The sequence below is a fragment of the Mesitornis unicolor genome, unplaced genomic scaffold (assembly GCF_000695765.1).
Source record: "Mesitornis unicolor isolate BGI_N332 unplaced genomic scaffold, ASM69576v1 scaffold4758, whole genome shotgun sequence".
Lineage (NCBI taxonomy): Eukaryota > Metazoa > Chordata > Aves > Mesitornithiformes > Mesitornithidae > Mesitornis > Mesitornis unicolor.
The window spans coordinates 77,721-92,290 of record NW_010199680.1 but is presented as its reverse complement, the minus strand read 5'-3'; the positions used below and the strand labels follow the sequence as shown (position 1 = coordinate 92,290).

General features: G+C 39.7%; 1 protein-coding gene across 1 annotated transcript in view; it reads right to left on the bottom strand.

The window, feature by feature from the left end:
• The window catches only part of LOC104544601 (low-density lipoprotein receptor-related protein 2-like), a gene marked incomplete at its 3' end in the record, with an annotated part of 68,642 nt that overhangs the window by 37,331 nt on the left and 16,741 nt on the right, over positions 1 to 14,570 (bottom strand). The window contains exons 2-6 of the mRNA XM_010189520.1: positions 11,617 to 11,724; positions 9,512 to 9,634; positions 6,923 to 7,039; positions 1,090 to 1,200; positions 861 to 974 (exon numbers count right to left, since the gene is read on the bottom strand). Coding sequence (XP_010187822.1) covers positions 861 to 974; positions 1,090 to 1,200; positions 6,923 to 7,039; positions 9,512 to 9,634; positions 11,617 to 11,724 — 573 coding nt within the window. The remainder of the gene's footprint in view (positions 1 to 860; positions 975 to 1,089; positions 1,201 to 6,922; positions 7,040 to 9,511; positions 9,635 to 11,616; positions 11,725 to 14,570) is intronic.

The following is a 14,570-nucleotide window of genomic DNA, read 5'->3' as shown; positions in this document are numbered from 1 at the left end:
GGGAAGCATTGCCTCCTAAGAGTTCAGAAACATTCGTGGGTCCTCCAAAGGACAGGCATTGCCACAGACATGAAAGAGAAACATTCAGGGGTGTGGGGTGGAATCACAGTGGTGTGAGGTTCTTGGTAGGACAGAGCAACTAAATGTCAGTATGCGGCCTTCCTGCAATACAGAATACAAAACTCAGTTCTTGTAATCAGTGGGGGACCTTTTTAAATACAGAGATCATTCTACACCCACACAGAGATAACTCTACAGCCATGATTTTAGCTGGAGATGTAATAGCTTGGGGTACCCTGATCGTGAAGAAAAGAATGAGCAAGCACTTTCCAGAAATGGAACAGTCAACTAAAGACCTTATGTGAACACCTAAAGGACAACAATCTGTACAGCCATCTGTCTGTAAAGTTGTGCAGTATTGTCACTGGGAATAATTCTAGACGACCCATTCCATGGATGAAAATGAAAAAAAAGAGCCAGACAGATATGGACGAAAAACCAAAAGCATGCTCTAACTAACTGAGATTTCAGAGTGAAGGAATTATATTTGGGTCATGCTGAAATGAAGAAAATTACAACAACATGAAGAAGTGAAGCTATATGTGTTAAGAAGCACGCTGTCACTGAATCCAGAAAGTTCAAATAGTCACCACACTTCCAGGCACTTAGCAGAAAAGATGACCTGAGAAAAGTCTACCAGAGTAGCACTGCATTTTCCATCTTTCCATACAAAAAAACTTCTTGTAGAACAGTCATTAACTTTTGATGTCTGTATAGCCAAGTAATCTACTTCCTGCTATCTGCTTGAACCAGTTCTTAGTAAAACAGTTAAAGAAAGAGGAAAAGAAAACCCATCATACTGCAAGAGTTTTCATCACTCCTGTCTCCACAGTCATCATCATGGTCACAGATAAAGGCTCGTGGGATGCATTCTCCATTAGCACACTGAAACTGCGCACTGGTACATCCATGTGCTGAAAGAGATTCGAGCATAGAAAGACATACAGAAAATCTGTCAGAAAACCACAATCTTTAAAAGAGGGTCTACAAAACAGGTTCGTTTGGGATCACTCTGCATGGGGTACTTACTGCAATTAGCCTCATCAGAAGAATCTCTGCAATCAACTTTGCCATCACATCGCTGGCTTGCATTAAAACATGCTCCATTTGCACATGACAACTCTTCACATCTGGGGTAGTCTACAATAAGAACACCTTCAGTATTAGCATGAATGTTAGGCTATAAAGTACAATGAGTCACATATATCCAGTGTCAACAGAGTATCTTGATTTATAGGAAAACAAAAAAGGGATATATAATTTCTTGCACTACTACTGACAACCAGTCCATTTATCTAGTATACTGCCTCCTCCAACAGATATGTAAGGATAGCCTCTAGACAGATGCTACATAACCTCACATGAGACAACTGAACAATTCGATGCACCCTCCCCAAAAAGATTTGCAATCCAAACAGTTCACAGTATGACTGAAAACAACGCAACACGAAAGGAGAGCAAGCAGTGAACATTTGTTTACTTGTACCCCAGTTTTACATTTTATTGATCTTAATACAAGTGCTTAGGAAGAAAAGGAGTTCCTCAAATTTACAGTTCCTAGGTCCTCTCACAATTTCATGTATTCTCAAACTCAAAGACTTCAGGTTTCTATGGGTCTGTTCTAATTAAGTCAAAGATGTTAATCTTCCAAGTCCGTGATCAGCTTTAGGACCTCTGCTTTTTATTACTCGTTCTCTCCTTCCCAAAACAAAAGATTCTGCAGAATGAATTTTTTTTTTCAGTTTCTGGCTGTTCTACTTATGTAGATGACCTACAGGCCAACACAAGGTAATATTTCAAACAACTAAAACCCAATTCTGAAAATACTTGTGCACACAAGCAGGCAGAGATTTCAATGCGGTGATTTCAAGCATTTGCACGTGCTAGAGTTGAGTAGGAGAATATGAGATTAGCTTAGCTTATTGCTGTGTAGACACAAGTTACTTATTTCAGACAAATGGCAAGTATGAAAGCAAATAATCGCTATTTTTAGAAGTGAGATTTATCAAACCTTTGCCTCTATACAGAAATACAGGCAAATAAGTGAACTCAAGAAACAGAATAATCACACTTAATCTTGTACCATTTATATTTTCAGTTTGAATTCTTATCCAATTTTGCTTCCATGCAAGTCAATAAAGCAGACAGAGCAGGCTCTCACTTAGGGACATTTTCATTCATACTTCTGGAATTCAAAACACTGACTATAAAATTACTCAAGCAGAACTCAGAAAAGCCGCAGTTTTTCCAGGCACTGCCAAACTGTTTTGCTTTCTTCCACTGTTGTATATATCATCACATTCCCACTAAACTTCAGTCACCTATGGAATAGGCTTACATGATTTGAACTGCTAAGTTCTGATATAAGAGCATAAACAGCTGTGTTGGCATCCACTGCAAATCTCGCCAGAATGTTTCCCTGATTGATTCATTTCCATTTCATTCATTTTCACTGCAATTATTATAAGTCCACAACTGGCAGTTGTGAACAGTATGTGCCTAACCAGAGAACAGTCGTTGCAGATTACCAGGGTTCCAGCTACAGGGCTCCTACCTCAGGCTTTCTGGTGCTAGTTCCCAGGCCTTCTGTTCCAAAAACCTGCACTGACAATACCAACACATGCCCTAAACATGATCACCATCCTTTAGCCTCACTCCTCAGTCAGACAAACTCCCTTCCAACACAGACATCTCAACCATTTCTTGCTTGGGTTAGGCCTACAAACAACTCATAAAGCTTTGGGAACAACTTGGATTCAAGTCTTAACTCTGCCTACAGAAAGAAAGAAAGGCCTGACCTCGGATTATGTTTTATGCTCACTGTGGAGTCAATGCTTCTTCCCTGCCTGGAAGCAGAGAAGCCAGCACAGGGAGGAACCATCAGGAGTTCTATGGAAATAGCTACAGCAGTACAAGAGTATTAAGTAAGTATTATAGGGCACATATAAGAAAAAGAATATGGCATCTTTCACTGTACACATGTGGAAGATGCTTGAAAGCTATGTCACAGGAATTGCTAAACCTACATTATTTTGATCTCTGCCTAACACTTCTGTTCTGAAAACTGGAAAAAATTCCATACAAAAACAGTAACAGGAAACAGTTGCGACCGGTACTTGATTCCGCAGACACAGATTTCTGTCACACAGTCAGGAACTGTAACCTTCTGTAACCCTAACCCGTGCTACAAGAAAGAAAAAAAAGGAGGAGGGGGCTTTTCCTGCTTCCAAGTGTCCTTCTTTTATTGCAGCAACATTTCAAAACATTTTACAAATAAAATTAATTAAAACCCTTTGTCTCTCAGCCACAAGTCACCCCCTCACGGGTGGCAAATCGTTGCCCAGTGGTCAGAGACACCAGAAGGAGGACTTACCCCGAGCCCAACAATCCTATGAGCTACATGGTATCAGGTAGTGCTCATTGCAGAGATGCTTTGAGAGCTGGCAGACTGACCAGACCCTCGTTCCTGGTGTTAATTCTTGATTTTGATCCCTGCCACTCAAGTCTTTGGCTGTGTTCCTCACCTGTCTCCAGTTTTGTCTTTTCGCTGTCCCAAACCCTCCCTGATGGAGGCACTTCCTTCCGCCTGAACTTGTCTTGTCCTGTAGCTGTTATAAGTGATTTGTCCAGTATCAAGATTACTCTCTGACCGTGGCCCTTTTCTTTCTGCTTGGACTACAACCCTTACAATGCCTTCAGTTCTTGATCTTTGTTCATTTCCACCTTCATCTCTGCAAATTCATCCAAGACCTGGCTGCCCACTTCCTGACCACGGCAGCTGTTTAACACAGAGAACAAGCGGCAGGAATTAACAGGTTAGGCAGCTGACCCATGGCAGCAACTCAACATCCAAATTAGAACTAAAACCCCCGAGTTTCTAGGCCTGCACTCAGCCTGCCAGCTTCAAAAAACATCTTTAAAATACCTCTCCTTTCTCCCTTCTGGCCCCAGTGCAGTGCTCAGCTACCAGAACTGTAACCAGGGCAGTTATTCTGTCAGCTGCAGCAAAGCAAAATGGACACGGCTGGGATTTTCATTTTTCAACTACGAAGCTGAGGCAGGACAGAAAATTCCACCTTTAATGAAAGAAATAAAGTATTTAACAGAAAAATTACAGTATTGGCTGCTTACTCCCAAAAAGTATTTGCTACCCCAAATTGTCTGCCATTTCATTCTACATTTCTAGTTTTAAAACGAAAGTATTTTCTTGCTGCTGACGGGAAAAACAACCTGAGATATAAATATAGATATAGATGATAAAGATATATAAAGGAATTTTTTTAAAACACTGTTTTATGAAATTTAAACAGCTTCAACGCACTAATTACATGACCTGTAGCTGAAACATTGTTCTGATGTTTATCTTAGCCCCTGCATGGGTAGTTTTCCCTTGCTGTTAATCCCATTAGCAGTAAAATGGACTAAGGCTTTGAATTCCTTTGTTCTATTTTTTTTACACGTTTAATTGCTGAGTTACTTCATATTAGTGACATTTTGCATTTGACTAGTTTCTTAAATAATGTAACTTATTCAGCAACAAAACTTTATCTTCTTTACAATCTAAATCTGCTTCAAGACAGATCAGGGAGTGCAAAGCAGAGGTAAACGGACAAGTTTCTATTTCGTTATGCTCTGTGAAACAACAGAATCAATTCTACATAGCTCTTTTCTTCCATTGTTCATGGATGTTTCATTTTTATTTATGACAAAGGAAAAGCACAAAATAGTGCTATTCCTCTTGTATTTGTTTACACCAGATAATGTGGAAAAGGAAATGGATGAAACAGAAAATCTGACATTCACCGCAAGTACTAGAATCTGCTTCAAAACAGTAAAATCTGACACACTAATCCCTACTTTGCAGTTAATCATAAAATCAACAGATTATTAATTTTATCTTACAGCTCCTGTTTAAAGTTCCAGGCCTTGCAAAGCCAGAAAGGCAATAAAAATAACCAGTCTTTCGGGAAGGGTTTTGCCATTTCATTCTTCTTTATTTTCTTGTCTTCAGCACCATCACATTTCTTTAGAGTAGTCTAACTCCCACTTTCAATGTTCTAAGTCACAGTCATTCTTCTGTCTTAGAGGGACTGTCAACACATATCCTAATAAACCAGAGTAGAGGCTGTTGAATGATATGAGGCAGGCCCTCTCCCTGGGCCTAAATATGCTGCCTTCACACCAGGGCCACATGGGACCGATGGCTGATGCAGCAACGACTGGGTTTCCCACGCAGCAGTAGAGCGCTGCTGTCAGGGTACCCAGAGGCCCCTTTCCAAACTGCCTTATTAATTTACTTAGTGGAGAATATTAAACATGAAATAAAGTGTGCGCTTCCATTTTCAAGCACCACGGTGGGCTTCTAGTCTGAAGAAAGAATCGTGAGTATTGTCTTCAGGACTCCACTCCCAGTCTGCCACAGTGTTAGTGCATCGTAACAATCAAATCATTTCACCTGGCTGGTCTGAACCGTATTCAATGACTACTCATGGATTTCTCAGAGGCGCCGAGCAGTTCCTCTTCTTTAATTCAGAGATAATGCATTTTTTAAATTTTCTTCAGGATTTTTTTAATGTCATAGATTTGCTACATTAAGTTACCAACCTCTTTTCTTCCTCTAAACTTTAAGAGAAAAAATCCCAAGCTACGGAAGATGGTCTTCCAGCAATGATGTAGGGTACTTCGGATCTTGTCCTTTAGCCATTTGTGTTAGTGACTTCAGAACTGGCTGTGGGTCTATCACATGGAAAAGTTCCCAGCTGGCTGTCTAAGCAACCTTTTATTTCCGAGTTCCATAAAGTCCTGTCACCTTTCATTCTACAGAGTGTCTATTCTAGCCACGAGTGAGTCAAGGAGAAAACGCACTCGCACCTGGCTGATATGCCGACTTGCTTTACGCAGCAGGTGCACGTGACCTTTTCTCCTCTAAGCACAGCCATTAACATTATTTCTTACTGCTTTACCCACTCCTGAGCATCCTAGCCTCCACCCCAACCCTGGGTCTTGTTCTGAGCAAAGCTTACAGTTACGCCTTTTTCCCAAAGGTACACTGAGTTCTAATAGCTGAAATAGCAGCTCTTACATTACATGTCACTCGTGACACGTGTAAAGCTTTTCCCTAATACCAACAATGAACAGACATGCTGCTACACACCATTACGTAGATATTAGGCAAAAACCTCTCCTAAAAATGTAACCTCTGTTCTGTGGCCAGCTGTCCTTTCCATCAGTATTCAACCTAGGCCAGGAACTAAGGAGGCTACCACCAGACAGTCAGGCGGCCTCAACTCTGGGGAAGTTAGACCGAAAAAACCTAGTTGTCCATCTGCACTTTGGTGGTACAACAGAAACAGGTTATCTGAATACAGTATGACCCAATGACGCTTCATCTCCACAGGGAACTGCAGTCTAGAAGAGAAACGCTTGAGAGTCAAAGTCCCTCAAAGAAGTGACTCGGGGTCAAATTCTGCTTTTCAATACAGGTCATAGTTAGCACTGATTTCATATGGAGTTTGCAAAAAGAATATGACAAAAAATTGGCAAAGTTATCTCTAAGTCTCCAAAGGCTTTAAGCTATTTAAACATAGTTGCTTTTTTCCAATGCAGTATTAATTATCCTTCAGACAATGACAAACAAGAAGCCGTGATCCTGCAGTAGCAGTCTGCATCTGAGTTCTGCAACACTGGATCTGTATCAGAGCATCAGCTCTAATACACAAAAGAATCTGAAATGCAACTCTCGTAACAAGCAGCATATTGTGGTCATCCTGTCCATCAACAAGCCCTTCAATCTTACAAATTTATTAAAATGCCACAGAGAGATGAGATGAAACCAGATCCAGCGCTAAGAGTTAAGACTCACGGCAGACTCTTTCATCCGTTCCATCAGAGCAGTCCTTCACTCGATCGCACCAGTACGTGTTCGGGATACACTGTCCGTTCGAACATGTGAACTGCTGACTTGAGCATGTCCTTCCCGCTGCAAGAAACAGGCACTCAATCAGTCTTTTCCATCAACCAAGATACTTTTGTGCGGAAAAATATTATCCCTTCTCCTCTTTCTTAACTACTCCATCCTTTTCACAAACATTAGCATAAGAGCTTCTCCCTCTGTACCTCTGTGTACTCAGATAGGTTAAGGAACACTTGACAAGCACATGGCAGATAACACTGCTCTGTGAGGCCTTCTGTAGCCTGCAAGGTACTGCTTTTTTCCACTGAAAGGGTTGACCTCCAGGATAACAATTACTGCCCTATAATTGCTTTGCCTAAAAGATTAAATCACCAGGTCTCACTGTTTTGAAGTTTTCTCTGTTATCTTGTTTACCGAGTCAAAATCTGTTGTTTGGTCAACTAGAATGGCACCACGTAAGCACAGCAGAGCTGGAGGTAAGGCACTGCTTTCTAATACAGCCAGGGCCTTGAAAGTCAGGAATATTTTACATTCATAACTAAGAGAGGATCAACAATGACTACGTCTCTTCTTGTGACAGCCGCGTCAGTGAAAAGCAACCACATAAACCTGTGCAATTCCACTTTGACTTCACTACAGCTGAATTACACTATCTTCTGCAGCAAATTAATTGAATCCACGAAGATACAGCTGAAGGGCAAAAGTACTGCAAACTTCTCTTCCCTTTTGTCGCCTGCATGTTTGTTTCTTTCAAACTCATGTTACATCTCAACACCATCCCAGTCTATGGGACTGTCACCTGCTCTTCTGCTTTACAGTGCCTCTCTACTCTTTCTTCTGTCAGCAGCGTTCCCAAATTAAGATCAGGTACTGGGATACTAGTGTCATGAGGAAAAACAAGAGCAAGACGGTAAAATGAAATAAACTTGGTTTAATCCTGCACATGCAATTCCAGAGCTGCTGGCCATTTTTCTCAGGAAAAAAAAATAGTATTTCATGAAGGAAAATATCCTCCAGCACTCCCTAACACAGAGATAAAAAGTTCCTTCAGAAGAATAAGGACAAATATCAGGAGATGGCTCAAAACCACAACATGATTAACCAGTACATGGAGAATGATGTTACAGAGACCCAGTTCAAAAGTCAACTCAGGGCTGTTGCTCATTTTGCATTCTGTATCTACAAATTCCTTAGTTAAAGCGTAACCAGCAGTTGTGCTGACACCGCCTCAGAGGAAGAGGGCATAAAAAAGGCAGTTAACCACAGTTCCAAATTTTCCATCCTCGGTGTGAGCAAGTATCAAGATATAAAAGCACAACTAAGTCTGTGAGCAAAATCCTTCCAAACCTGTGAACCTCCCCAGAACCAAGGTGGTTAGAGAGTAGCTTCAGAGCTGTTCAGCTTAAAGAAATTATCCCAAAACTATACATAGAATCAAAATGAAAATAAATAAACTTTATCCTCATCATTTACAGTAACTTCTACTACTGGATGTAGCAGTAAACCAGTTCTTTAGAACATTACAATGCTTGTTCTTCCTGCCTTGTGCAACAACGCAGAGAACGTGATTTGGTGCAGCAATCGTCTCAGGTCACTGTTCATCGACTCGGCCACATTCTTAACTGTATGTAGCCCTTAAACTGCTTAGTCACGACACTTGAAAATCAGAGCAACATCTTATTATCAGTAGTTACCTTGCTACCAACACTGAAAAATGAAAAAGCCTTTGGCTATGGCAGTTAGGCTGCTAAATTATTTCTTTGCTCTGAAACATACAGAGAACATTAAACACTTTAGTTTAAAACAGCAATTCAAACATGATTAATACACTGTTTAGCATATTAGAGTGAAACACTAATAGGAATTACATCCTAAATTTAAGATGATAATGAAAGACTGGACACCCCGTACCAGGACTTTTGATATTCCTCTTATCTGAACATGAGAAAGAATGGCTTTGGTAATTTTAAATAATAATGCCATTAAATAGCATCACCGAGGATGGGATGAGACTCCTTAGCAATGTTTACTCCAATTGACTGATAATTCCTCCTTTTATATATATACATACATTTCAAAATTTTCTAGAAATAAATTAATTTTTTAAATTTCTAATTATGAGATGCCAGTGTGAATTCTCTTATGCAATGAATGAAGCAGCATTTTCTGTGATTGAGACAGGGTTTGGACATCAGAGTACCATGTATATTTCACCATTTTTGGAAATACTAAATCTTGTATCAACTCTAAGACTAATACGCACTGTACATTTCTCTCCTTTTTTTTCTCTTTTTGATTAACTGGAACATCAGTAATTTTTAGATTTCAGGACCTGAAGATGACTTTTTGGACATATTTTCTTTATTTTATCTATTTCTGATTTCAGATTATTTAATTTCTAGAAACTACTGCAGGGAGACTCATAGGAAAAAGCTATGCTTACAGCAAGATTGTTTCTGTATGTCCTCAATATGCTGCTACGTGAATTACCTTATTTCACAAAGCTGGTATAACATTAGAACTTAATTAAACACTTACGACATTGTTGGTGTTCATCTGAGCCATCTTCACAGTCTTCCTCATCATCACAAACCCATGACTGTGGGATACACTCACCATCAGTCTGACACTGAAACTGATTTCCCTCACAGGTAGGTTGTGCTGGTGTAAGCAATGAAAAAAACCTTGTCATTTCACAGACATCTGCAAAAGCACTTTCAAAGGAAACAACTACATGAGTGAAAAGACTTCATGTTCAAGTGCCAACTGACTGTAACTTGCACTGAACACATGGAGCATTTGCCAAATGAAAGAAAATGGATAGAGGAGGGAGGGAAACGTGGGCCAGCAGAAGGATGCTCAAAGGCATAATTCAGTCTAGTGAACTCCTACGCATGAATCTTCAGTTTTGTACCCTGTGAAGAGACCGTGTCCTCTAGAAGGCTGCTCACAGCAAAGGCTGAAGGCTCTGAACAACTCTCTGGCACAGCAAGCCCTTTTCTTTCCAGTTACATATGGGGTCCTGCTAGCTTTCCTAGTCTCACAGGGGTCTGTTCAGTCACTCTCACTTCACCTCAGGTGCTCTATCCCTGGCAGGGAGAAAGTTTTTCAAAACAAGCTCATGACTCTTAGTGAATTCATGAGGCAAAAGCGACGGTCAGGTAAAAACAATCTCAATGATGTCCCAGCTCCACTCTGTACTTTCCAAATAGACAAACAACTGAGAGCCATTAGAGAGAAAGATCAAAATAAATGTTTGAAACTGTGTTACAACTTGCTCCGTCCCTAGTTAATATTCCTGGGAAGAATCAGTAGCACCACACAGTGCAGTGGACAGGACTCCAGTGCAAGCAATCTTTTTCTCAGGAACATGTTTTTGCTGTACTGTGAAGTCAATTAGAAACACTTTGTGCTCATGGGATCATATGCAAGCACAACTATCAATGTAAACATAGCACCAAAGGGAAAAATTGTGTCACTTCGTAGATTTTCAGTTGAGAATTTGTAGATTTTGCATTAAGAAGTGCAAAACTACATTAGAGATGAAGTAATTAGAGGGTTAAAATTGGTCACATACTAGAGACAATGCACTGCATAAGAACAACTCAACTTCATGCTTACAACTACGACAAATGTAGTAAGTGTCGGGGTCTTTCTGTTAATTTTACCCAGTCCTTGTTCAAAGCCCAACCACTTCTTTCCAGTTGCTGTTCAGAGCTAAGGTGAAATAGCAAGCTATAGGGAAACACCATTTTGTTTTACTAGTTCAAGGTAGTCTTCATCCAGAACTGCACTGTTTTTTGGAGCCAACTAAAGTGCTAAGCAACAAATCGGACTGCCAAGCTGTGTGAATGATCTCCAATTATTGTAAGTCAAGTGGCAACGAAACAATCCAGTGTGAAAAGAACCAGCACAAATCAGTCTTTTTCACTCCCCATCAGCTGAGGCACAAAAACTGGCCTAACCCATAAGTGGGCCGACAACTGCACCAGCCCACAAGACCTCGAAGAACACTAAAACAGAGAGGTAAAATGCGGGTGAGTTCCTGAAAAGGGTATAGAGGTAATTTCTCCATTTTCACAACTTTTTAGTATTCAGCTTGCGAGAACCTTCACGCATGGATGCTGCAGCCCATCTGAACGCAACTGTTGTCCCTGAGCTGCTGGGAATGAGGGTAACACGACCAACTCTAGACAACTGACCAAGACTCTACTTAAGGTGCAGTAGGTACAGCTTGTTATCTAGATCTGAAAGATCCAAAGATGTGGAGCTCAAGTGATGCTGGCAGTAGCTCTGTGTACATCCAATATTCAGGAACACTGCAATAACAGAATACAATACGTTTCTACATCTACCTAGAACCTAGCCCATTAGTCATCAAATGAAATAGCATTATTGGACACTCAGATTTTTAGGAGAAGGCTAAATCATGTTGGAAGTTGAGCACTACCTGATTTTCTGACTACCAAAGCCAGTGGATTCAAGAAATACATCTCTTAAGCAGATCCTGCAGTCACCTCAGGACAACCAGGATTTTTCTCCCCATCTAATATTCAGTCCTCTACCACAGGTACAGTTGAGCACGTTGAGATCTCAGTATATCTTCTATTACTAAAAAGTTGCTCTATAGTTATTTCACTTACGACAACCAGCTTCATCTGTATCATCTGAGCAGTCTCTAGCCCCATCACACCTCCAATCTGCAGGGATACAGCGACCGTTTCCACAGCGAAACTGCCCACGCTCACATCCTGCGGCAAAGCAGAGTAGAAAGCAGGTTATCAGCACCAGCACATAAAAACAGACAGTAGAGTGCATTCCTGTTAGACAACTGTAACATATCCATCATCTTAGAGCATGGACAGAAGGGAAAATACAATACTACTAAACTGTAAATAAGTATAGATACACTGGAAAAATATTGGCCCAAATCTAAATTGTTTAAATCTCTACACACCCAGTCAACCAACAAGACCAAACAGACCAGTTTGAAATCTTAGAGGTAATTTCCTAACTAAATTGCTAGAAAATTCCCATAATTTTAATATATGTGTATATTATCCAAACAACAACAAAAAAAGAGAAAAGGAAAAATAACCCAAACAAGTCTCAGAGGAGCACCTACATCACAGAAACCTATTTAGCGAGAATGAATACATTTTAAATTCTCCAGCAGTATACACTTAAATAAAGGTAGGGCATCATTTTCCACATTATTTCTAAGGGCTAGATGTGCTAAACGTTAGTCCTCTCCAGAGACTCCAAGCATTTACACAAATTATAATAATAATCCTCATAGCTGATGTGGAAGTCTAATCTCAGCTTTCAGTGACATGCTTGAAAGTACAGAAAGACCTCTGCTTTGTTGTGTTGTGTTTTGTCTTGTTTTGAATAATGCCCAATATTTAGTATCTTTCCTCTAACGTACAGGAAAGCATGTCTTCAGTCAACATTTGAATAGCAAATAACTTTAAAAGAAATTAAGCTTTCAGACACTGATAGCGGATCCAATGCTATCCTGCTGTCGTTCCTTCCTGCTTGATCTGCTAAGGATTGGGACCTGATAAAGAAGCATTCATTCCCAGGTGTAAATTCAGCTGGATCAGGCCTTTATTAAGAGTCAGCTAATGAAATTTCCAGTCCCATACGAAAGAGAAAATGCACTGTTTACGGCTGTTTGCTGTGGCTACAGCCCCGTAAAAAGGGAGCGAACATTTTTATAGGTCCCCAAAACAATGAGCTGTAACATAATTGGATTCAACAGAGCTCTGTTTCATGTTAATCTGTTGTCAGCACCTCAGAGAAGGGAACACTGAAAAAAACTGAGGTAATAGCAAAGTCCTAATCTGAAGTAAAAAAAAAATCCCATTTCCTAATTTAATTAATGGTTGTATGATAAAACTATATCTTTCAATTATTCCTAGCGATTTGTCCAGAGAAGATAACCACAGTATTCATAAAGCACTACCACCTACTTTTTGAATTCATGATGACGTAAATAACACGCTACCCTAACGTTCATGTAAAACCAGGCATATCCACACTGTCACATAAACACAGCTAAGTGATGTATTCCTAAGGGATATAGGCAAGCTACTTTATGCAAGGAATGTTCAAATCTGATTGTCTGGTAGTGACATCCTGATTTATAACGTATCCTGCAAATGGTCAAAAATTTCACTTGGATAAATGGTGGTACGGAGTGGTACAGGAGTAGGTTCACCCAAATACCTTCTATAGACTAATGCGTGATGGTGGTTGGTGGTGCAGGTCTGGGGTTGGTGGTGCAGGTCTCTTATCAACTACCTTTAAAACACAACAACCTCCCTTGCAAAAATGCCCTGAAGGAATGTACAAGTTCACTCTGGAATCCCAGGCCCTCTCCCTGAATTTTGCCCTATCAATTGGAATTACTATGCAAAGCAAATACTAAATCTGCTTATATATTTATATACTTATATACTCTTCAAAACCACTGGAACATTCAAGCCACTTACTTAAAAATAAGTTATAATACAGAATTAAATCGGCATCCACATGATTAGAATTTCTATGGAACAGATGCTTACAAACAAACAATATGAAACATTTGTATATTATTTGTAAATAATAACTAGCCAAAAAAAATCAAGCACTATGTACAACACTGTTAATTTATTTTGCCTATCTTGTATTAAGTTACAATAGTTAAACACACCCTCACAGTGATAAAAATGAAGAGATAACTGATAAACTTTTCAGAAAGCATTATAAACATAGCAGCCTTTGTACAGTATGAGAAATGATAACTGAATGTTAACAGAAAGCCCACAAATCATGCAGTTCTCCTACACTCTGTAATACTTCCCAGAATTGTAGTTTAAGTTGCTCACACCTACATACAGTAAGCACTGTACCAATGTCCGTTTACACAATTCTTCAGCAGACCTGCTAGAATTCATTTAATTATGGCATTAGGCTTTTCAAATGTTATCTTCTATTCATACTTATAACAGAAGGCAAAGAGCTCTGAAACACCTACAAAAAATATGAAAGACTGATGCTTCACTTCTCACTGTTTTACATTATCTTTAGAACAAAGGAAATTAAAGAGCAGATAATGATGTTAATTCATTAAAAAGACAATATTTGAAAATACGTAATATGGAAGAAGTAAAAGTTATCTACAGTACCGACAGCACTTCTCACCAAGGTACTAAAAAGCCTGTGCTTCAAAGTATTTGACTGCAGTCAAAAACAATTCTAACTCTGATGAAGGAGAAAGCAATCAGGAGAAAACGCGTTATTACAAAGTTACTGCTAAGAATACCTAGGAGAAATACTCAGAATGAAAGAAAAACACACGTCAGCAATAACCAGGTTTGTGACTACAGACAATACAGGGACTACTTGCTCAGACCTTAACTGTACATATTCTGCTAAGTACTGGAAACTCAGAAGATCTGAAGAACTGTGATTTAGTTACTATTACTTTAGTTATACATTTTGAACAGTATTAATTAAGCACAAACGTGGCAGGCATTACTGACCCTGACCAGTAACCATATGCACAAGCACATGGAGTCCAAAAGCACTATTTCCACTGGGACACACCATG